Source organism: Lolium perenne, chromosome 4 (genome assembly GCF_019359855.2).
Source record: "Lolium perenne isolate Kyuss_39 chromosome 4, Kyuss_2.0, whole genome shotgun sequence".
NCBI classification, from domain to species: domain Eukaryota; kingdom Viridiplantae; phylum Streptophyta; class Magnoliopsida; order Poales; family Poaceae; genus Lolium; species Lolium perenne.
In genome coordinates, this window is record NC_067247.2 from 260065116 (window position 1) to 260090364 (window position 25249).

Genomic DNA, 25249 nt, shown 5'->3' on the forward strand with positions numbered 1-25249 from the left:
TGAAAATACTTGAAAATTAATGTGAGCCAATGGAGTCGCCCCCTTGGCGACATCTTGATCTTCAACTGCGTCTGCGACTTGGCAATGATAGCGTCTACCGTCAACCGCCATGAATGCAATAAGACACCAGAGTGCATCGAGTAAGCTTTTGTGCCTTTGTTCTGTTTGTCAACAAAAAGGACCACTTCTGTTTCCTGAACCGCACCGCTGTTGTGCACTCCTACCTGATGCACGTTCGTCTGTTGTGAATTCAGTGAACTATGAATCTATTCCGTGTAATGGATGTTTCTGCCTACTTAACACCGCTTGCTATAGTTATAAGGGACCATATGCTTTTCAAAGTACCTCTTCCGAGGAGGCTGCGTTTCTCCGTGTCACCTTTAATCTCCAACAACATGCACAAAAACGCATGAATGCAGCTGCTGAACTGCCAAGTCCATACTACTCGCAGGCTACTGCCACTTACTACACTAGGAATTATAAGACCCACTCGAAATTTAAGATCAACTTTAATTATGAATTTAACATATTAAACACAAATAATATGTTACATAAATTATACCAATGGATTCATATTTGAAAAAAAAAATCAGCAGTATAACTTTATGATAAACAAATTTATGGTCAAAGTTGGGCTTAAATTTCGAGGAGGCCTTACAATCTATAATGGATGTAGTAGGTAACATGCCACATATCGGAACGAGTGGCCCACCCATGTCGTCTTCTTCACATCGCGCTCGATCTAGGGTTGAAAACGGAGTGGAAATGAATGAAAACATGCTTTATTGTTTCGGATTCGTGCAAGATAGGCAGAAACCCCGGAAACCTTGAAAACGAATATGGAAATGGAAATCACTAGAGATGAATATTGAATAGATAGGGGACGGTTACGTTACAGAAACGGTCAGACATGATGGCGATATTATACATTGGTATGTAGATCGAACGACAGACATAAATAAGTAGACAATAAGACAAGGAATATCACTTAACTTCAACACACGACAATTGAACATAAAATAGCACACACATAGTTTAACATTTTGAAAAAGCACCCTAAATTCACATAAATAGTTCCATGTAGGCACTAAGGCTCACAATTATTTAATGGAGTAATTAGGGTTAGTATTCAGTGAACTTAATACGTGGCCTGAGGTGGTTTCATGTGTAAATGTAGGCATGTCTAGAGAACAGGCCTTTCATATATTCCAAAACTTTCCGTATTTATTTTTCTAGAATTTCCTTGCCGTTTCAGTTGGAAATGGCTCCATGTTTCCTTTTATGAATTTTCCGTTTTTGTTTCTTTTTTGCAAAATACTGCTTCCTTTTTTGCTCTACATTTCTTTTTCTTTTCTTCGAAACAGGGAAAATTATACTGGGCAATCACAGCGTCCACTGATGCTAAAATGACATGTTAGCATTGCATTACAACCAAACAAGATGTTGACAATGCAATGCACCAGCTGTGTGGCAGCGTCAGGCAGGCGGCGCGGCGAAGCGCGCATATCCATCTAGTATAAATAATGCCTGTAGCGCTAGAGCTCTCAAGATGAGATTCATCATTCGGTGCCTCTCCTTTTTCTTGTATCAATGGATTTTCGTGTTGGATACATACAAACTTTTACACACAGCAGAAGTGCAGAAGAACAAGTGTTCAGCGCATTGTTCGTGTACACTTTAGTACATTGCTACATATACATAACACTGTTCTTTTCATCTTTCGATCTCCCTCGAGATGTGAAGGCCACTACTGTGAGATATGGCTGATGGTAGGCTGAAGCTTGTTTGTTTAGGAGCGAATGATTTAGTGTCCCCGCTTCCGCTAATTTCAAGCCCACATATGCTACAAAGATTCTCCAGCTCCAACTCCTAAAGAAATGGCAAAAAGCTTCAACGGTCAGTTCATACGTTTTAGTGTTTTACAGAATGTTAAGTCGCACGGTTTCAGGAAAAAAGATGTTCAGCTCCAGTAAAATTTAGATATTCTAGCTTCAAATAAGAGTACCTCAATCATTAGGATTTCTGACAGATGTGTCAAAGGATGGTGTTGAGGTTTGTATCCACTGTGATTGAAGTACATTAATGCTCTAGCACGGACCTTCAGCAGTAAAGCAGGAGAAACAGAAGTTGATGTCAGAACCAGGATTGTATAAATACTCCGGCTTGTAAACAAGTCAATATGCAGCACTCATTGCCCGCGAAATATGCAGCACTCATTTTGGCTTTATACAGAAGGAATACCATATAAATACAGACCAGTAAACAAAGGCAATATGGAGCACGTGCGTACATTTGCCTTTCCCTGGTTAGGAACATCTCATTACTGGAAAACATATCTATCATGTTCTAACATGAGCACCTATAAAAATCATGCAACGGTACGAAGTAGCTGTAAAAAAAAGTATACCCTGCACATTCTTTTACAGGTGCAAAAGTTTTAACATGACAGCCATGAAGTTTCTGAGAATTTTTGGAAATGCACAAGTTAAATCATAAACTCAAGTACCCACCCTTGCATGTTCATTTGCTTTTACCAATAACATAACACCAATTTTCAGGCATTTTTTTATTAGTAAAGATAAACTTCATATTTAAGTATTTCCAAAGGCTGAAGAGAAGGTGATGGATCACCGCCAGCAATTGCCTTCTTTACAGAAAAGATATAGACACTAAAACGACACCAATATCCGTATTTTTTAAAAAGTAACTATCTTTACTATTAAGGTGAAACTTGCAATGTCCCACTTCTTGTGATGTCACACTTCCATCTATTTACCTATCAAATGCCACCACCAACGGCCAAGTCACACACCCCCTCTTCTCGCGTAACTCCAGAAAGAATTGCGGGCGGATAACTCTATCTTGGTTTTCATCGCTTTGATAGCTCACACGCAGAAAGAATATTACTGGGCTAGGTTGTTACTATCTTGTAGGTTTCTCTGTTAGTTTATTCCTAAACACATGGATTGAGCTAGGCTTCTAGATTCTATGTACCAACCACTCCGGTACAAGAAACGAAAAGGAATTTCAATGCTCTCCGCCCCATGCACACGGTGATGCCACTCTGGCCTATCGACGTACGTAACTCAAGTAATACAGATCAAGATGACTACAGAAGAGATACTAACATGCCGGTGGACAAGTACGGGGAGAAGATCGTGTACTTCGACGGCGCAGTGGGACCTGTACTGCTCCGATGCGCCGCCAGTCTGCAGAGCAAGCTATTATAGACCTTGGCGATACTGTTCACCAAGCGGGACCTGTTGATGCATACGACTAGACCATTTACAGGCCGTCGCCAGGCACAACTCGGCGTCGCCTCCCCTGGCTGGTCACCGGTTCTGGGCATCAGATGGATATGGTACACTATCACACGACTTTATTCAAATATGTTTGTTTATGTTACATGTACCATTGGTTGTTCACTTCCCGGAAAACAACTATAGATTGTGGAAAGAGATGCAGTCGGATGGAAGTAGTTGGTTGCGTTCAATACTTTGATCACTTGCTCTGTAGTTCAGGCATGGGCGTTAGTCATTTAGTTCACTAATTCTTGGTAAATTTGCATGTCCAAGCTCTGACTTCATGCCCTTCTGGGTCATTTAGATATTTGTTGCAAAAGGAAAAAAATAGCCAATGGAGACATCCCAAAGTTGTCTTTTGAACTTCCTGTCAGGACTGATAATCTTTGTCATCCGCTCTATCTTTTATTAGGAATATCATTTATTCTATTAATGCACATGACTTTGGCTTTTCGCTCTAATTTTTTTCATTTCAAAGGATAAGAATATACAAACATTTCCGAATGTTTGTCGCATTTCTATCTCATCTCCTCAAAGGATCAAAATACACAAAACAATGAGCAGCAGGAATTTGAAAATGCAAGAGATTGCAAAGCATAACTTTTACAAGAGATTGCAAAGCATAAATTTCTTTGTAAATGCATGTATCTAGACACGTTTTATTGTGTGGTCTGTATCTAGTCCATTTTAAAATATCTAAAAGGTCTTACATTAGTGAACATAGGGAGCATATGACCAAAACTACACCAAAGCATATCCATATTTTAATAAGTAATATGCTTGTAAAAGTTATGCTTTGCAATCTCTGGACTTACCTCATTGAGAAAAGGTTCTAAAAGGTCTTACATTAGTGAATATAGGGAGCATATGACCAAAACTATACCAATGCATATACATATATTAATAAGTAATATGCTTGTAAAACAGTAAAAGTTATGCTTTGCAATCTCTGGACTTACCTCATTGAGAAAAGGTTCTACCAGACACAGCTGAAGGTCGCTTGCATCAGCTGCAATCATGCAAAAGAAACGCTTGAAGTTTCCTAGGTGGTAGCATCTGCAGAAAGGAATAAAGGATATATGTATCATTCAGTAATTTAACAAAAAAGACATGAAATGATTTCATTATGAATGTGCAATTGGCACAATCAGAAGATGTCCTGAATTATATAATGGAGACTACACCCGTTAAAAAGGAAAAGCCATGAAGATTCTAAACTCACTTATATGCACATATATGAGAGGGTGTACAAAAATAGTCATACGCAATGACACAAACACATGTATAATTTACCTCAATATAGTTCTAGCAAATATCATTTCCTTTGATCGTACCACTGAAGCTGGCAACTGGCTGTACCACAAAGAGAGAGAGTCCGCCTGGAGATAGATAAAACATTAGGCTGGGGCAAAGGAAAGCGTAAAGCATCATCCCATAGGCGAACCACACAAATTAGATTATTTGGAGTACAAAAATAAAAAACATACCATTCTGGGTATCTTGCAGCCCAAATGTAGAAGCACAAAGAAGGAATAATACTCAGCCTTTCTAGTGTTGTGGGAATCATTTTTATGAACTATATGATACATATCAAACAGAGAAAGAAGACATTTCATCAGTTGTTCCGTGTTCAGGTAACACAGGGAAGATGCATCAGAATCCTTGCAAGACCTAGCAAGTCTTTGATGGGATAGAATATGGAACTTTATCTGCAAAAGAAGGCAAGAATTAGGTAAGTAGTGAACAACAACACTCTTAAAATTGTTCACAGTTCAGGCAACCATATTCCACAAGCTGAAAACAGAAATGATGCCAGGAAACATAACTATGAAAGTAGCAGCATCTGAAGTACTAAAAAGAACACCTAACTGCTAACACAGGTCCAAGAAGAAAATGCATGCAAACTAATCTAAGGATGGTCTGAGAAGGAACGTATCCTTTCCAAAATAAATTTAGAAAAGAAAGAGAACCTGAATAATTATTTGATTGTATCACGTACTCTATCTGATATCACTTGCATACGGGACTTTTGCTAGAAAAAGCTAACATTTGTTCATGGATAAAAAGAAGGTTTCCCTGCAAGCATGTAATATCTAGCTTAAAAGCATCACGATAAACAAAAACAAGTTCCGCCTTACCACACCAAAGTTAGCTTCTAGGAATATCAATCTACACTAATAAAATCATGTGCTACATAGCTGAACTTTTGAGCCAAACTACCAACAATATTGATCATCATAAAACTGAATGTGCATACAAGATGAAGACGTAAAAAAGGAATCAATTTTGGACTGTACCACATCCTCATATATGTGAATTGCTTGCTCGTTCACCAAGTTCTGTATACTAAGGTCTTGTCTTACCGACCTTGTTCTATCAAATATGAAATCATGAACTACATCAAATGGGTACTCTGAAGAATTCAGTAAATCCAAAAGATAATCCATCGTTTCTCGTAAGACTGAAAGAGGGCGTATGTCTGATGCCTGTACACTGGTAGAGGAGATAGTTCTGCAAAACTAGCAGGAAACCAAGTGTTAGGAAAGCATTTGAAATTTAATACTTCTATTAGTTATTTGATTAATAAATTTTGTTAAAATATACTCCCTCCATTCATAATTACTTCGCATTCTGGGTTTGGTCAAAGTCAAACTTTGTAAACTTTGACCAAATATTTACGAAAAAATATCAACATCTACAACATAAAATCTTAGAATAGCCATAAAGTACATTTTAAATATCATATATTTAGTAGTATGGATATCGATATTATTTCTCATATTCGTGGTCATAATTTGCAAAGTTTGACTTTGACTAAATCCAGAACGCAAACTAAATAAAGACGGAGGGAGTACATATAATTAACAAAGCCATTCAAACAACAGAATAAAATGTAGACGACGGGGTGCTAAAGTATATGCGGATTGCCCATCTTGTCTCTATCAGTTTGGGCTTTTGGTCCTACTGGTTGGTGCATTAAAAATTAACAAGCATCACACGAAATTCCACCAAGTTACCAACTTATCACCATTCTAGTGGATGAAAGCTCTTTTTTCTCTAATGATGGCAAAGTTCTCTAGCAATCTCCCCCCAATCAACCTACACACACTTTATCCATTTTTTGTCTGGAAATATGGCCACAATTTGAACTGCAGATAACCAGTGGAAATATTACTAACCCTATCCTTCTGGCAAGCTTTAATCTTACCGAAACAGTATTGCCTCCTGCTCTTCCATCTAATAGATTACTAAAAAGGAAAAAAAGGCAAGAAAAACAAAACAAAAGGTACATGTCTAACTGCATTACAGGCACTACAAGATTGCAAAATCAGCCGCTGCATGTTCAGCAGCGATTGGACGGAAAGAATGTGGGTCGGATCAATGCTATCATTGGTGACACGTGGCACTGTTCACCTGTTACAGCGCATCACTAGCAACACTGACCTTCAAGCAAGCGAAGATCCATGACAGACCAACTAACACATGGATGGAACCAAGCTAATGTGGCAACTTGCACGCAAGGAACAATCCAAGCACACAGGGACCAGGTAGAGCAGCCGTAAAGCATCGCGGTTAACCAACAGCATGCACTGTATCAGGAGTAAGTTGTGCAGATGTATGTGGAGATGATGGACGGCTTACCTTCTTGACCGCGAGGGAAGGGGCCGTGCTGCGGGGGTCGCTCCCCACCCGCTCGAACGCCGCCAGGTCCCGCAGCCGCTCCCTCTGCGCCCTCTCCGCCGCTGGAACGTAGACAGTAGTAACAGGCCGTGAGCTTAGACAGTAGCGAGTTGAGTTGGCCAAGGTAGACTGCTGGTCGCGTAATTCCGTCGAGCAGGTGGCTCGCGTCGCCGGTTTAAGCGTGTAGTAGTGGGGAGCTTCGCCGAACAGGTCGCCAGCGTCGGCGCAAGTTGCAGGGATTTTGGAAGGAGGCGTTACCTGGGCACATGTCCGGGCAGGTGCCCACGATCGGCGGCGCGTCGCTGGCTGTGACGCTGGGGGTGATTCCGGCGGCGGAGGCGGTGGAGGGAGGAGGTTGTGTTGAGGGGCGGCCGCCGTGGCCGCGGCGTTCGTCCCCAGGTCGCCATCCTCGGCCTCGGCCGTTGCCGCGCGCGAAGCTCCGGCCCCGATTGCTCGCCCCGTCGCGGCGGTCCATGCTCGGTGCGTCCGGCCGCGACTAGAAACCTCGGGGGCTAGTTCCGTAAATTGCCACGGATAGGAAGGCGATGCGCAGTGGAGTGTATAATTTACCGCTAATAATCAGTTGGCCCCACATGGAAGCGAGACCAGGCCCTCCGCACCGCGGTGCACGTAGCATTTACGACGGCCGAAAAAGAAACTTATCATAACAACCCACCAAATCCCCGACACCCTGACGCGGCACCACGTGCCGCGCATCTGCGCATCCCACCGTCCGTTCCGCCCACCGACGGCCGATCCGGCCTCGTACGCCGTACAAAAATGCCCGGGGCTCACACTGACAGCGGGGCCCCGCGGACCCACGTGTCGGCCACCATCGCGCGCTCGGGCCACGGGGGAAGCATCTCGCGGAAAGCGGGACCTCACTCACGCCGAGGATCGATGCCCACCGCGCGCGGTGCCGCTGCCAGGTGGGCCCGCGCTCAGGAGGCATCCCGGCGGGCCCCGCGGGGTCAAGCGGGTATAACCCCGGCCGGGTCTCTCTGGAAGTCTGGATCCATCGCCCCGTCCCATTATTCCCTCGCTGCTCGCGGCGGTGCTGCTGGAGCTCGCTGCTTCCTTCCGACCTTCCTCCTCGCCTTCGCCGCCGCCGGTAATCACAGTTTATTAGTCGCGGATAATTCAATCAGCGTGGTAATATTTTCCTTAGATTTTTGTGCGTGTGTGTGTGTGATGATGCGTGGCGTAATTGTGGGGGTTCTCCGTCCGGGATCAGTTTTTCATTTCTGCTTCGCCTGTTTTAGACAGAGGAAGAAAATTCCCCACCGTCGCTCTTCTTCCTCCTCCTCCCTCCCTCCTGCTCGTCTTCTTATCGTGGCGCGATTTCTCTCCTAAATTCCTCCGTTGCCAGCGTCGTTTGTTTCTCTTTTCTTTCTCGCGATTTGTAACGCCTGCCGCCTGCGACCTCGCCGCCGCCGGCGGTCAGTCCGTCCGTCCACCCCGAATCTTCTGACGCAGGCGCCGCCCTTCTCCCCCAAGGACTGTCTTCAAGCGGAGATCCATCCCATCTTGGATTCCCTTCTTCACTTATTGGTAAGGAACGCTAGTTTGAGACGATGGATTAATTCAACTCGTTACCAACTGTCGCCTGAAAATCCACAGTTTTGCACATCTTCGTTTAAGCAACGCGAAACGATCAACTGAATCTTTGAGTAGTATTGTCAGCTGTCGCAGAATCTACAGAGATCTTAGAGAATCCAGTTCGGCTGTTTCGGCTGATCTTGGAGTTGTGGACGTCCCTGTCGCTTTTGTTTTAAATTGGCATATCTACCTTTTCCTTCCTTGACAGAGAATTTGACCAATCTATGCTGGAACACCTGTTTAAGCGAGGTAAAACGGTATACGCGTAGTGTAGTATTCTGAGCTGGTGCGCAACCTAGAAATCCTCGGGTATGCGGTCACCTATTGGACCGATCTTGGAACTGTGGATGTCTTCATCAGTATCGTCTTTCTTCGACTTAGCTATGTTGGAACAATCTTTAAGCAAGGAATTTTATAAATCCTCGGATACGCAGTTCAACTATTTGGGCTGGTCTTGGGCTGTGGAGGTCCATAGTTTTCGTCTTTTGAAGTCTACTGCCGTATCATTGTGCGTGTGGAATGTTGCCTCAGTCACATTTGGCATTTGATATGAGTTCTTGGAAATTATGTCTATTTTGCAGAGCCGGGGGGAGGTTCCTGCTGGCACAGCTGAAAAGATGTCGGGAGGTAGGCAATCGTACTGGTGCTTCCAGTGTAGACAGCGGGTCAGGCCCCGTGGCCGGGAAATGGAGTGTCCGCACTGCGATTCCGGGTTCGTGGCTGAAATGGATGACGTCGATACTCTCATGAGCCAGTTTGTTGGGATGGATAGCGATTTTCACCGTGACCCGAGGTTCGGGATCATGGAGGCCATGTCTGCCGTGATGCGGCATGGAATGGGGGGCATGAGTCGAGAGGTTGATGTTAGAAGAAGGCCAAGCATACTGTCTGACCTGGAGATGGAGTTTGGTGCAGGGCCATGGTTGCTCTTCCGTGGCCAGCTCCCTGGTCATGTCTCGGAGGACAATGGTTTCGACGTGTTCGTCAATGGACGCCGTGGTGTTGGCATGCGGAGGGCAAACATTGCAGACTACTTTGTTGGGCCTGGATTAGAGGATCTGATCGAGCAGTTGACTCATAGTGACCGCAGAGGGCCACCACCTGCATCTCAGTCCTCGATTGATGCTATGCCTACTGTTAGGATCACTTCGAGGCATCTCACTGGCGACTCGCATTGCCCGGTCTGCAAGGAAAAGTTCGAGCTGGGATCAGAAGCAAGAGAGATGCCGTGCAAACATCTATACCACTCCGATTGCATACTTCCTTGGCTGGAACAACACAATTCCTGCCCTGTTTGCCGGTATGAGCTGCCAACACAGGGCTCTACCGGTGCTAGCTGCTCACGGTCAAGATCAACAAACCAAAATCACAGCTCAAGCAGTTCAAGTAGCAGTACGAGAGCCAGTGGGCGCCAGAGGAGAAGGAACCCGTTCTCGTTCCTATGGCCTTTCCGCTCATCAAGTTCTAGCTCTAGTTCTCGTTAGATTAGTTCGGTTACTGGGTTGGAGTTCACAGTACTGTTTTACTAAAGATGCTGATCAAATGGGTTTTATGGGTGGCATCTTATGCCTGATGTGTAATGTATGGCTAGCTATGGTCGCCACAAAATAGATTTCCTTGCAACTATAGTATATTTGTCTATCTTGCTACAGTTTCATAGCAGCTGATTTTGTTTGCTTTTGTGTGAGTCCATATAAAGTTTATCTAGTAAGAAGTCAGCTTATCTGTTTCGTGTCAAGTTATTTGCTTTTCTTGTTGCTGCATAGCAAATGCATGCATCTGTTGCTATGTTTTATGTTGCACACTATGGTTCTATAGCATTGAAGACAAACACTTGTCCACATGCATAAAAGTAGTTTATGATGGTACAAAATAAAATTTAACCGTTTGCTTGTGTGAGGATGTATAATTTTTTGCAGTTTATTTGCTGGGAGTTTGAGCTGGTGTGGTTGCATTTCATCCTCTTCCCAGTATACTAGGTTCACAAGAATGGATGGTTATTGTTACTTTACTTCAGAATAACTAATCGTTTTTTTCTGTTATAGCAAAACAATGATTTTCTTTTGTGAAAACCTGAGTGTGTGAATTCATTTGTAATGTTAATCTGCTAATCTCCAGCGCATATGATTAGTGTTAGCAATTTAAGAAAGAAAAAAATCCTAGACATTGATTTAATTTCAGGTGAACTATCTTATGCTAACCTCTTCTCCATTATGATGATCTCTTCGCATGATTACATCATTATCTGCTGGTTACCGTCTGTTTGTTATATATTGGTACAAACTTCTTTTCCTCTCCCATCGATTGATTCTTCTTTCATGCACCAACACCCTCACATCACATGTTACACATTGTCTGGTCAATGCTATATAATTGGTTATTGTACTGTAACTGTATCCGATTCGCTGCTGGCGACTGCCTTTCTTTTCTTTGTTTCCATGCATGTATATCTCGGTAACTTTTTCCTCTCACATTGACTGATTCTTCTTTCATGCACTGACATCCTCACATGTTATACATTGTTCGGTCAATGGTTCATAATTGGTTGATGTATTGTACTCCTACTGTATTCGATTGGCTGCCCGGTGGCCTGGTGCCAACGGATTTGCCAAACTACTTTACATGTAGCGTGGTCCGCGGGGTGTTCATGTGATGGTCCTTGCTCCCCAGATGAGCAGCTGAGATAGCTGCAAAACTTTGTTCGGTGAAGCTTGTTCATCTTCTCCGTACGACCGTACCTGTTATCTTACTCCATAAGAATGCTGCTTTGTTAGTTCTTTTTTGGTGGAGCTTATCACTAGTGGACTATTGGAACAAGTTGGAACCATGTGCCGGTGGGTGGAGGACTGGTGGATTGGGCACATTATTTGTTCGTGATGTAAACCCAAGCTCTGAACCCACGGCAAGACTATGGTCAGTCACGGTCTCGGTGGCGGTCTTTACCGTTCAGTCGGGTAGGTCATGACATATGCGATGCTGCGAAACTTCGCCTTTTGTGGCCACTTGTACAAGTTGGTGAATTAGTGAAGTGGACGAAAGCTACGCCAAACCGCATATGGGAGACGTACTTGCAAGGGAATTTCTTGGCGTAAGATGAAATCCTGTCGGACATTGGTACGACGAGCCATTGAGCCGTAAGGATGCTTTCTTTCTTAGGTGATCAGTCAAAGATTCCTACTCTACGTCAGACGAATTCTATTCATCACCCGCGGATGATGGGTACAAACCATCACCCGCATGTTTTCACCTAACGGGGAGTTTTGGATCACGGCCCATCAACAGACAGGGAGCTAGTAGACCTCGGGTTTTTCCAGTTTTTGTCGAGTTTTTTCTGGTTTTTCTTGGGTTTCGGTTTTCTTTTGATTTTTCTTCAATTTTTTCAATTTTTTTTTCTGTTTTATTCGTTTTTAACAAATTTTAAAGTTGAGCAAACTTTAAAGTTAAGCAAATTTCAAATTCGAACAAATTTCAAAGTAAGCAAATTTCAAATTCGAACAAATTTCAAAGCAAGCAAATTTTTAATCTGAGCTGAGCAAATTTCGAATCTAGATAATTTTTAAATCTAAGCAAAGTTTGAATCTGGGCAAATTTGAAATCTAAGCAATTTTCGAATATGAGAAAATTTCAATTCTAAGCAAATTAATCTAAAAAAATCAAATTTAGTAAATTTTGAAACAACCGAACTAATGGGTAAACCATCGCTAACGGATGATGGTTAGCTCCCTTCTACGACATACAGAGATCGGGCAATTCTATCAGTACCTGAAGCAACGCTCATACAGTATAGTCAGACCTGGGCATTTGTCGGGCTGGGCCAGGCCTAGAAAAGCCCAACGCTGAATACCTAGGCCTGAGCCCGGCCCGAGCAAGGAAAAGCTCGACACGGCTCAATCTCAGCATAAACCCCTTCTTTGCAAGCTTGAGCCTGACCCAACTTGATATTGGGCTCCAAACTCAGGCCTGATCCCGGCCCGAGCCCTGGATTTACGGTCCAGGCCTAGTCGGGATGCGCATGCCCAGGTGTAAGTCACATGCACTTCATTTACCAACTTGAGCTGTTTCCAAATTCCGATCTCAAATTGTGATAAGATGAAGTCTACAATCGCCACGCAATGGTGGGGAGTTGAGGATGGAAAAAGGAAACTCCATTGAAGGTCCTGGGAGTGGCTATCAGCTCCTAAACCCCTTGGAGGTATGGGATTCCGAGACTTGGTGCTTTTCAATCAGGCCATGTTGGGGAAACAAGGTTGGAGGCTGATTACTGAGCCTACATCGCTGTGTGCAAGGGTCCTGAAGGGGCGGTACTATCCTCATACGGATTTCTGGAATGCTCCTAAGCCTAGGTCGGCCTCCTATACATGGCGGAGTATCCTGTTCGGTCGTGAGCTCCTGAAACGGGGCGTCCAGTGGGGCATTGGAGACAGTAGGACGGTGAAGATCACTTCGGACTACTGGATACCAGATCGGCCACCTTACTTGGTACGTCCAATGAAGGAGATTCCTGAGGTTGCTATTGTACATTGCCTGGTTGATGATCAATCAAGGTCCTGGGTCGCTGAAACTGTCTATGCTTTCTTTGATCAAGAAACAGCTGACCAGATCATGCAATTACAGATTAGCAAGGAGGGAGAAGATTTTGTTCGCTGGCCTCACACAAAGAATGGTGTATATTCAGTTAAGTCAGCTTATGTTGGCTGTCACTTGCTGGTATATTTGGGAAGCGAGAAATGATGCTCGTAATGATAAGCAGACTCCCAATCCGAAGTGTTCGAGCCTGAGGATAATATTGTATGTCCATATGATCGTTGAACATTGTTACAAGACCAACCCAGTTTTCAGGTGTGAGTCCAATAGAGTACAGAAATGGACACCGCCGCCGGTTGGGGAGGTCCTGGTGAATGTTGACGCTGCTCTGTTTCCTAGGCAGCAGCGGATGGCTGTGGGTGCAGTGTTCAGAGATCATGCGGGCGAGTGTGTCCTGGTTATTAGTGAACCTCTTCGAGGTTTCACTTGTCCGGAGATGGCTGAGGCCCTAGCACTCCAGCGAGCGGTGATCGTCGTTGTTGAGAGGGGATACGGCAAGGTGATTTTCCCCTCCGACTGTCTATCTCTCATACAACGGATCTTATCGTCCAAACCTGATCGCTCGCTGGTGGGAGCGATGGTTGCTGATATCAAGCTGAAGAGCAGGAGCTTTTCTTCGGTCTCCTTCCGTCATGTTAAACGTTCGTTGAATGAAGCGGCACATATTTTGGTTAGGTCCGTTGATGTAACTAGCCTAGGTTTTATTTCAATTTCTGCGCCGGAATCTATCCGGAAAACTCTTTGTATTGATATTATGTGATCAATAAAGTGGCGTTTCTCTCAAAAAAAAAAAACTTGAACAAGTGGACACAAATGGCTCGTGGCATCTCATACGCCACGATCTACTCGGCTGAACGGTGAAGACCGTCACCATCATCTTCCCGTGAGATCATTACTTAGGCTGGTGCCAACGCGGGCGGCAGCGCGGGTGGTACCGCCCGCCGGGAGGCGATAGGGAGGCAGTAGGAAGGCGAGACGGCAGCGCGGGGCGGTGGATCCACCGCCCGGCTGCCGCCCGCGCTGGCGCCGAGAGGGGGGCGAGAGCGAGGCGGTGGCGCTGGCGGGTCGGGGCGAGAGCGGGGGCGAGAGGGAGGGGGTAATTTTCTTGCATTATTTTGAATGTCTTAATCTGAAAAAAAATGGTGATGTGGAGGAGAGAAGTGAGAGCTGGCACTATAGCCCGTGCACTGGCACCATGGGGTGAGAGTGGGATGAGAGTAGGGTGAGAGTGAGGATAAAAGCTGACGTGGCGAGGCTATAACAGGTGATGCACTGGCACCAGCCTTAGGTTTACAACTTTGCACCGTGTACAAGCGCACGATTCAATGCCCCCACCGGCACAACATGGTCCCAAGAGTTCACTAGTAATAGCAAAACGACACTTGTAACTTTTTCTTTACAGGAAGTACTCTAACCTATTCAAGCAGTTTATAAGCGGCATACTACATCGGAGTTCATCAGCGGTGGCATTCTCCAACTGGCGCAACCTTTGGCCACAGGGAAGGCCACTCCGCACTCTCGTGTTTTATGCGACTGAGCATCTTCTTCCTCTGGCTAGTGTGCCTTTTTGGTGGATCTTTCACGACTTCGATGTGCCGCCCACACCTACTCTATCGTGGCGTAGTCCTCGGTGGCGAGGTGGGTAGTCATGTGTTGAAGTCCCAGATCGATAGCTGTGGAGATGGACTGGGATCGCCATTTATTTCTAAGGTCCTTTTTTTGCAAGAGTGAGGACCCTGATGTAATCTTTTCATCCTTTACGGTCTTGTTTGTATTTGTACACATATTATTTTTATGAATCAATTTCAAGGGCCTTCCCTGTTAAAAATAAAAATAATCTAGAGTATAATATACTCATGGTCATAGAATTTGTTTATCGTGCTCACATTTGTCATTGTGATTCAAAAAGTTAAAAATGTGATATATAGATGCCAGGACCAAACCGGTACATAAGGAGGAGAGAGAAGGTGACCGTGAAATAAAACTCATCTAGGATTCGCCGGGCCTTGGAAGCGTAGCGGACCATTGTCCCTCGTCGGCGGGAGGGTTCTTGTTCTTGTTTAGGTTTCCAATGTCTTCTTTGAGATGGTGAAGCGGTGACTACATCCTAAGGTCACAATAAGATCTTTTATGCCCTATTCTCGCTTCGGTGGTGCGTCTACTTGCTGGTAGTGTTCCCTTGTTTGGTAGACGGTGGATCACATTTTCACTTGGAAAGTGCTTTTATTTCTCCTGCTCAAAGTAGCTCGTTAAAAATAAACATATATTTAAAATTTTCAAACTAAACCTTAGTATACAATTATAGATGTATTTATAATATGAAATAATATTTATTTTAAAATATAAATTCATTCATAATCCACACACAAAGGAGACAAATAGGGAGCAAAATAACGGTTTTTTTCCTTTACCATCACACAATTGTGTTTTTTGTCTAGCTGAAAATATAATGTAAGTTTTCATATATGCATAACTTTTTTTATGTATCCATAATAAGGGAATCATATTTACTTTGAAACTTATGAGTATCACTTTTGCATTTTTCCAGCCTAGCTAGAGAATCCATGTTATTAGCTTTGCGTGAGACGATGAAACCCTACACTGTACACTAGAGCTATCAAAACTTGTGATCGGGTCGAGATAGATTCATTTTCTGCTCTACTCATAAATCAAGAAATGTAAGTTGGGTACTAAGGGGGCTGTGAGGTTTTTAATAAGGCGGCATGTCTGCTTAATATATACTGTAATTACCTTTAAAAAAACAAGAAATGTAAGTTGGATATGGTGTCTTGTAATTTCACTGGAAATACAAGCCGGTCTTGGGCGAAAGGTAGCTTACCCCCGCCGCCGCATCGCCTTGCTGCTAATGGGCTGGCCCACCACACGCGGAGCATGTGAGCGCCGCTCCCGTATTTGACCCTATTTTAGCATCCTCAAATTGTTCAAGAAAAAAAAGAGCGTCCTCAAATTGGGGGATTTGGGTTGGTATTCTTGAGTTGGCGCTACCTTTGGTCACAGGGAAGGCCACTCCGCGCTCTCATGTTTTATGCCCCTGAGCATCTTCTTCCTCGGTGTGCCTCTTTGGAGGATCTTTCACAACTTTGGCGTGGGGCCCACACCTACTCTACCGTGGTGAGGTGGGTAGCTGTGTCTTGAAGTATAGATCGATAGCGGTAGAGATGGACTGGGATCGCCATTTATTTGTAAGGTCTTTTTTTTTGCAAGAGTGAGGATCGTGATGTAATCTTTTTATCCTTCATGGTCCTGTTTGTATTTGTACACCTATTGTTTTTATGAATCAGTTTCCAGGAAATTTGGGGCCTTCCTTGTTAAAAGTAAAAATAATCTAGAGTATAATAGACTCATGGTCATTGAATTTGGTCGTCATGCTCACATTTGTCATTGTAATTCAAAAAGTAAAAATGTCATATATAGATGACAGGACCGAACCGGTACGCAGAAGGCAACCGTGAAATAAAACTCATCTAGGATGCATTCTACCTCGCCGGTCCTTGGAGGCGTGGCTGACCATTGCCCCTCGTTGGCGGGAGAGTTCTTGTTCTTGTTTAGGTTTTCAATGTCTTCTTCGAGATGGTGAAGCGGCGGCAACATCATGAGGTCACAATAAGATCTTTCCTGCCCTATTCTTGCTTCGGTGGTGCGTCTACTTGCTGGTAGTGTTCCTTGTTTGGTAGACGGTGGATTGCATTTTCACTTGGAAAGTGTTTTTGGCTGTCCAGCTCAAAGTAGCTCGTAAAAAAATAAACATGTTTTTAAATTTTTAAAAATAAACCTTAATAATACAATTATGGATGTATTTATTATATGAGATAATACTATTATTTTAAAATGTACATTCATCCATGATCCACACACAAACGAAATAAATAGGGAGCAAAATAACGGTTTTTTCCCCTTTACCATCACAAATTTGTGTTTTTTTTGTCTAGCTCAAAATATAATGTAATTTTTTATATATGCATTTTTTTGTGTATCCATGATAAGAGAATCATATTTATTGTGAAACCTATGAATATCACTTTTGCAATTTTCCAACAGACCCGGAACCCAAAATGACTCGCCTAGCTAGAGCATCCATGTTATTAGCTTTGTGTGAGAAGACGATGAAACCCTACACTGTACATTAGGGCTATAAGAATATATATCAAAACTTGTGAGCGGGTCGAGATCAATTCATTTTTCTGCTCTACTCTCATAAATCAAGAAATATAAGTTGAATATAGTGTCTTATTATTTCATTGGAAATACGAGCCGGTTTTGGGCCAAAGGTAGCTTACCCCACCGCATCGCCTTGCTGCTGATGGGCCGGCCCACCACGCGCGGAGCATGTGAGCGCCGCTCCCGTATTTGACGCTATTTTAGCGTCCTCAAATTGTTCAAGAAAAAAAAAGCGTCCTCAAATTGGGGGATTTGGGTCAGCGTCAGCGGAGCGTGTCGGAGGCTGCGCACGCTCGGGGCGGCGCAATGGACTCGACGGTGGACGAGCTGAGCGCGGCGTACAAGGAGTTCGTGGCGGCGGCGGTGGCCGTGATGGAAGCGCGCGAGCTGTCGGGCGGCCAGAAGACGGCGTCCACGGACGCGGCGCTCGAGTCCTTCAAGCAGCGCTGGGAGCTCTTCCGCGTCGCCTGCGACCACGCCGAGGAGCTCGTCGAGTCCATCCGCCAGCGCATCGGCTCCGAGTGCCTCGTGGACGAGGCCACTGGATCTTCCGCTTCCCCCTCCGCGCCTGCAACTGCAAGCGCGGCTCTGGCCGCCCCCGGCATCAAGCCCATCAGCGCCGTCCGCCTCGAGCAGATGAGCAAGGCCGTCCGCTGGCTCGTCATCGAGCTCCAGCACGGCGCCGGAGGGCCCTCCGCCGCGGGGCCTGGCGGCGGCGGCGGCCTCGCGACCCCGGCTGCAGGCGCAGGCGGGCAGCATGTCAACGGCGGGATCGACTCGCGATTCCCCGAGGATGGCACCCAGTAGGTACAGTGTTTGCTTAATACAAGTAGTACTATCTTCCTTCAGAAAAGGAAATAAGGAACTTGTGTAATCTACTGTATGTGTTAACTTCTGAGATTGACGGCAGTAGTCCTTGTGATCCTAGCATATTAGCTGGTTCGTGAAGGTGTGAAATTTGGAGCGGGAATCATCAGATTCTTGGCATTGTTGTGGCTGCTAGTGCTACTAGTGTTCCCTTGGCTGGCCGGATTTTGTCTCTGCACTTGTGTGTTTGATGCTTCATATAGTTTGTTCTACATTGTTAGTGAGATAGTTATCCTATTTTTGGAGCCTAACTGTGCTAATTACTGCCTTGCCTTAAGTCACACTAAAATAATGTCCTGATAGGATAGCAAATTATATATAATGCCCCAGAAATAATACACGATGTCACAGCCTACAAGATTGTCAGCCTATATAAATGCTGCGCTACTAACATCAGTCTGTGGTTCTTCTATGATTTTGCCCAATTGTGGACTTTTTTGTTCCTACTGCTCTTGCATATGACATGTCCTAGTGCTTTCCAAGATTTCCAATTTTCTAGTGAGCCTTCTATGTCTGTTCCATTGCGAAACAATAAGAGCCACTGGCAGCAACACACACGATAATTGACTCCTGCCCGACATTTGGCAAATATACTAGACAGATTGGTTGGGGGTTATCAGCTGTTTGACTCACATGTGTGTTACACATGCACTTTTATATAGCAATTATTTACTGGATATGTGTGTCATTATTTTGTCTAACCAGTTGAATTTTTGTACATATCGGTCATATTCACTGTTGACGCTATTTTAGTTGTTCGGGTGTAAAGCAAGGTCACTCTGAGTAAACTGTCATGTAAACATTAACAACAAACCTATAAACAGCGGCTAGTTAGTACTCGGCCTTAATGTAGTGGCTTTCTGTTTGCAGTTTGGTTATTAAAATAAACTAGACATATTAATATTCATCTAGTTTTTATTGGATATATGCCAAATATTGGCAGTATTAGTTATACGGAAGCAAAATAATGAGGCTAACAAGTAGTAAAATTGATGTAGCAGCATAGGATTGATGTTATTTTAGGAAATGAAGCTGTTATCCCAGCATGATCAATACCTTCTATATGTGGCTTTGCTATTGTAGAAACTATACTACATAATAAGTTAATATGGCTCCAATTTTAAAAGTTGATATTGCTCTATTTTCTATAGGTATCTGATAAAATATGTGTGGTGTCATTCTGTATAGGTAATAGGTGCAACAATTATAAAGATTTATCAATTACAATATTACCTGTACATGCAACAATTATAAAATTGATCTAGTAGCATGTCTCTTTCGAGGGAATGTAACCATTATCCTAAGTTCCCAACATAACCAGTTTGATTTTTGTTTTGTTTCAGAAATCTTACAAAGCATGCCCTGTAGTTCTGCAAAATGTTCTGTTTGGCTATTGGCGCGATTTTCAAAACAAAACTTCACCACTAGCTTCTCTGAATATTTATAAAACCCCAAAAGAAAAATATATATTATGAAGTTACTTTTTGATACAGATTTATGCATAATGGATTTTGAAGCATCTAATGATAATATTTGCGAAGATAATAAATAGTCAAAGTTTTGAAATGTTGAACTTTTCTATGTCCAAAACAGCCGCTTTTATGTATGTAGAGAGAGCAATTAAACTAGACGATAACTTTTTTCAACTCAATGGGTCTTCTGCACGATGGCTGAAACCTGGATCTCATTGGAATTTAGAGTTGGCTATTCCTTTTTTTGAGCCGAAGAGTTGGCTATACCTTACTTGTTAACCGTAGTCTCCTATTGCTATGATTAAATAGCTGGCTGCGCTTGTGCCTATTTTTGGGGCTATACTAGTCAGTGTTAGCATATTAACTGGAGGATGTTCTCATACTATTTGCGCCGCTCATTCTCAATGTTGCGTTTTTTTTTAGAATTTGCCTGGTCAGCTAGCATCTGCAAATTGTAGTAGCTGTATGGTTATTTTCTTATTTGAATTATCTCTTGTTTCAGCTTTATATGCTTGCAATGGACTGTGTAAGTCTAATGGCATTAGAGCCTGTTGACAGTAGACTGTGTTATTGTACTAGTTTCAGAATGTTGATGGAAACTCTGCCATAAAAAGCCTACTGTCAAGAAGTCATTGACCTTGCAACCCAAAACACAGTCATAGTTCCCGTGCCTTAAGTGGAAACACATGGACTTCATTATAAGCCCCATCAATTGCTAATTGTGATTAATTAGTAGAATAAATTCTTGGGACTTAAAACTTCGGTTCAGCAATGTATTAGTTGCATACATACTTTGACATTGAGAAATCATAGCCACGAGGAAGTATACATCCGAGGGTGCAGCAATTACCCATGTTTCATACTACCTGCTTGCTCAAAAAGTTGTTTATTCGGTTAATATGGGTGCGAGTAGACGAAAAAAGGGGAGAACTCCCCGTTTAATTGGTTATGTTTCGTTCCTCATGCTTGCTGAATAATTTGGTTGTTCACTTGTTCAGTTACTTTTGTGGTCATAACTCGTGAGCTATTCATGTGAATGAGCAACCGTGTACTATTTTATTTCTTTTGCGATGTGTTGTGTTTCTGTAATTCTGTTGTGTTGATTGTTTACTATCCTGAACACGTGAAAGAATTCCGATCTAATTTGTTCGGATTCCTCATTTGCTGCAACAGATGATCACTTTACATGATTGCTTGTGGGAGTGTCGGAGTGACCGTACGGGCGAACGTCGGTGCTCCTTATCCATATTGTCCGACAAGCTTTCTCCGTCAGTTCTGAACAATGTCACACGGTACTTCTTTTTTAAGCGTCGCATCTTCTGGACGACGACGATCCTCGATTGTTCTGCAACCGAAGTCCTATCCATAGTCTCTCCTCACACCGTAAGACCAGATAACCGTCAACTAGCACGAATGTTTCGGAATGGACTGTCCAGCGTGATCGAATTCTTCCAATCTTATCTATTCATGGTAGATCTGCTTGCACGCACTTCCAATCAGATACTCCCTAACTACAAGAAAAAGATGAACTTTGATTAACCTCAACACAATGAATTCTTATGTGCCAATCCAACAAAACAGCGATTCTGTTTGCGATTCAGTTTTCTTTTCATTGCCAACGTGCCTTTGGTTAAATGGAACAACTTTCAATCAGACCAGAGAGGCTGCCTTGGTTAAATCGATCAACTTTCGATCAGACCAGAGGGTCGTGGCCAGAATCCTTTGCCAGACACAATTTAGGTGCTGATCGCCAGCATCTCAAAAGAAAAATGTACATTGCCCAAGGGCACCTTATTTCACGAAGTTATGCTATTGAAATTCGTTCATCGACCAGAACCAAAATTTCTGACGGAAGTGGAAACATGCACAACTGTGACAACAGTGCTATAAAACATGGTACGAACTTAGCATGAAGCAGAAAAACGCTGAAATGAACTTATCAGACTGGCAAACATGACAAACTTATCCAAGCATATGGTTCGCAGACAACGCTCAAGCTGCAAATGGCTTATAAAGAGAAAATGTCCAAACTACGGCCAAAAAGAACTTGCTAGGATCTAAGTTGTCACCTCCATAATGGCAGTGACAATGTCTCCATTGGCAGCCTTGAGAGCCTTGACGGCCTTGGCCCTCGAGACAGCCGCCTGCGTCATAACCAAATCGATGTCCTTTGGCTCGACACCATCCTCGTCGACATCCTCGTTGTCGTCATGCTCCGCGCCCGATGCCTCAGGAATTGAGGTCATTTGGCTCAGGTCAGGAGCCTTGAACTGTTCAGCAGCCTGGCTCTGCAGCTGGGAGCTGAGATCCTCAATCTTGGCCTCTCCGAAAATAACATATGTCTCTGAATTTGGGCTCTTGAAGACATCTGGCTTTGAGATGACAAACAGTATCTGGAAAGAGTCGTGTCAGTTTGACCAACGCATGTAAATAGACCAAGCTACGGAAGCATTTGTAATAACTCACATTCTTGCTTTTCTTCACAGTGACACGGCTTACACCAGTGATGGATTTCATGCCCAGCTTGAGCATTGCTTTGCGGCTCTTTTTTTCACTTCTGCTTTGCTTTTTGCCACTGGCATCAACTTCTCCTGGAAAATATGATCAATAAAACCAATACTGAACACATGTTGTAGGAGTTTTACAGAAAGTGAACGAAGAACAATACAATCCGCAGCTTAAAAACAAGAGAAACAAATACCAGCAAGTCAAGAAAAGAACCATCAGTTTCTCTAACAGATTCCTAGCACATATTATGGTCTCCCTAAGAAGAGGCTGAGGCAGTAATTCCATTTTCTTGCATATGCAAGCCATGTTTAAATAAATTGTAAATTATTTCCAGTAAAAAGCAAGTGCAATACCCAACATAACCTAAAGCTGTAACAACAATATACCAACAGGAATTATTTATTGCCAGCAATGCATCTGTCAAATTCTACAAACGTATATCCCAGCATTGCTGCAGAAAGCTGTAGATTTCAATAGCGTAATTAAAACTTAAAACTAAACATAAGCTTATGCACGTGCAAACTTTGCCAATAAATAAATGCAACAGAAGAGGCTAAACCAGCATAGAATATCTTTTGATATCTTTCAAGCACAGCACAGAGATTATGTTCCATCTCAATCAAATTGACCATGATAATTGTATAATTTGACAATATCTATAAACACATAGGCGCAAAGAGAATATTCCAATGGTGTTCAGTGGACAGAGAGCCTTCATATGTTAAGATTAGGCAGCCAGTAAACATACTCTACAAAAAGGAAAACATGCCAAGGGAAAGGGCCGAAACAAACATCTAATGATGTAAATAGAGAACAGACTGCCTTACTGAATCTCATCTAGTAATTATTTTCACATCTTTGAATCAGGTTTCTTAATTGATACATGAATAAGAAAGTGTATACAGGAGATCAATCAGAGCAGCTTAGTTACCCTCAGCATCATCGTTGTCATCATCCTCATCGTCGTCGTCATCGTCGTCCTCATCATCCTCAACTACGACCTCCTCTGACTGCTTCCAAGATTAGCAAAAGAAACTGTTCAGATGTTTAGTGAACACAGATGTCTCGAACCGCACTATCGAATTATACTTTATTGATATTAAACAGTGAATCTCGCCGCCCCGTGTAAGTAAAGACAACATGGAACATTACGCGATAGGATCACGATTACCATCACCAACCATTTCCAAATCTCTACCTACCGATAACAAGCTGAGAGGTGAAAGTCATAATCCTCCATGATCGGAGTAGAATCGTCGCAATCTGATTCATCGGATGGATCTAGAACTAGCGGAGAAGGAAAATTAGCGGAATGATGTATCCATCAACAACCCGATCACCTACTCTGAAGATAATTCGCACCGTCAGGAAGGGGGGTGGGGCAAGGATTCCATCTAAATCTCACCTCTGCCTTCTTTGCCTCGAGCTGCTCTTGCTCGATCTGGGCGGCGAGCTCCTCGGCAGTTTGGGCAGTCATCGTGGTGCTTCGGTGGCGGCTGAGGGAGAGCGCAGGAGAGAAGGGAAGAGGTGGCGGCGGCTGGCAAAAACCCTAGGGCTGATTATCGTGGGAGGCTCGGTGTAGACTCCAACTTATTTATTCTGGTGGCATCGCAGTTACCCCCTCAATAATTTTGTAAATTACAAAGATATATACTCTGAAGTAAATTTAAAAACCAGAAACTAACGAAAATCGCGACAGTGTTTCATAGGGTAAGAGCAAATCTATTTGATCCTAAGTGAAAAAAAAAACTCCATCAAAACCTCTCCCTAAGAAAGAACTCCTGAAATTTTGGATTTTTTCCTATCCCGCTTGTTTATTTTGTAGGATTGACTCTCATAGTTTTTATTACAAAGAAATCATTTGTATTTAATTTCATAAAATTCCACTGTAATATCCACTCTAACATCTGTCTACTCTGGTAAGAACCAAATTGATACAAATAAAATCGTGCTGAACTAGAATGGACGTGACTTTGCAATTCTATGTTTTTCTTATTCATGTTTTTTTAATATTGCAAATCAAAGAGACACTAAACGTGTCAAGCTCTAAAAAAAAGGTTGGTTTAGAGGATGAAAGGCAAAAAAAAAAGGCACTCTACCATATACTCTATCTCTAAGGGCTTCTTTGACCTACAAGATTTTTATAGAAAACTTTTTTTTGTTGGTTGTTGTTGCTTATTTAGCACGCCACTCAATATTTATGTAGAACCTAGGTGAATTAGAATAGTTGGGATTTTTCTTACACCGCCCATTGGATTCATATGATTGAGTCGCATAATTGTTTTGCCCCAAAAGTTGCTTGGGACTACATTCCATATGAAACTTAACATCCACCAAACCTCTTGGAAATAAATGTTGGATTTTCCATTAATGTAGTAAAAGACAACAAGATCTTCTAGGATTGAAATAGAAATTGATAGTGCAGTGTCACTTTATTCCATTTATGCGCTTTCAGGATCATGTGAACTAAATACTCACTTTGAATGTCATTCAAAACTACACTTATATGTCCTAAATTTAGAAAGTTTCAACTTGCTTGGCTTTCTCCCCGTCCCCTCATTATGTTCTCACTAGTGCACCTCCTTTCGCGAGACAATCTGATTCCACCTATATGTCAAAATCATACGCTCCCTTTCCCTTCCTCCTTATCTTAATCGCCGATTTGGTCAAACGAGTCAAAGCTCGAGCTCGGGGGTGGCCTCAATTCGGGCTCTATGTTGAGATCATTGGGGGGCATTAGGAAGCTAGGAAGGGGGGCGCAAGGGGTTGGCCGGCGGGAGGAGGGTGTTCCGAGCCGGCAGGAAATTTGCATTGGGAAAGAAGAACAGACCGAGAAGAAAAATTGAGAGGAATAAAGGCACGTATTGACAAGTGGGTTTCCCGTGTAAGATGGAATATAGTCGTTTAGAGGATATGATCTTCAAGGGTACACCTCTGGACTAGTCCCGGAATTCGAGCCGAGTCAAGCCAGCTTGGCTTGACTCGCAATAGCTCATTAACTAACGAGTTAGCTCGTCTCGACTTGTTCAACAACCAAGTCTAGAAATGAAACTCGGC

General features: G+C 43.2%; 4 protein-coding genes across 4 annotated transcripts; 2 read left to right on the forward strand and 2 right to left on the reverse strand.

Moving 5' to 3' along the window:
* Positions 1–1530: 1530 nt before the first annotated feature.
* Positions 1531–7510, reverse strand: LOC127332126 (SAC3 family protein C). The gene is made up of 8 exons (XM_051358379.2): positions 7242–7510; positions 6945–7045; positions 5600–5821; positions 4790–5011; positions 4596–4681; positions 4262–4358; positions 2006–2098; positions 1531–1869 (listed from the first exon to the last, which is right to left on the reverse strand). Exons 1-8 carry the CDS (start codon positions 7456–7458, stop codon positions 1714–1716), a joined length of 1194 nt encoding a protein of 397 aa, XP_051214339.1. The 5' UTR covers positions 7459–7510; the 3' UTR covers positions 1531–1713.
* Positions 7511–7977: 467 nt separating this feature from the next.
* On the forward strand, positions 7978–10223 carry LOC127332125 (probable E3 ubiquitin-protein ligase RHC1A). Its single transcript, XM_051358378.1, has 2 exons — positions 7978–8094; positions 9164–10223. The coding sequence occupies exon 2, from the start codon at positions 9200–9202 to the stop codon at positions 10064–10066; it is 867 nt and encodes a 288-aa protein (XP_051214338.1). The 5' UTR covers positions 7978–8094; positions 9164–9199; the 3' UTR covers positions 10067–10223.
* Positions 10224–17556: 7333 nt separating this feature from the next.
* Positions 17557–18347, forward strand: LOC127332124 (mediator of RNA polymerase II transcription subunit 32). The gene has a single exon (XM_051358377.2). The coding sequence runs from the start codon at positions 17652–17654 to the stop codon at positions 18150–18152; it is 501 nt and encodes a 166-aa protein (XP_051214337.1). The 5' UTR covers positions 17557–17651; the 3' UTR covers positions 18153–18347.
* Positions 18348–21594: 3247 nt separating this feature from the next.
* On the reverse strand, positions 21595–23766 carry LOC127332123 (nascent polypeptide-associated complex subunit alpha-like protein 1). Its single transcript, XM_051358376.2, has 4 exons — positions 23598–23766; positions 23124–23202; positions 22151–22275; positions 21595–22077 (listed from the first exon to the last, which is right to left on the reverse strand). The coding sequence occupies exons 1-4, from the start codon at positions 23667–23669 to the stop codon at positions 21742–21744; spliced, it is 612 nt and encodes a 203-aa protein (XP_051214336.1). The 5' UTR covers positions 23670–23766; the 3' UTR covers positions 21595–21741.
* Between the last annotated feature and the right edge of the window lie 1483 nt (positions 23767–25249).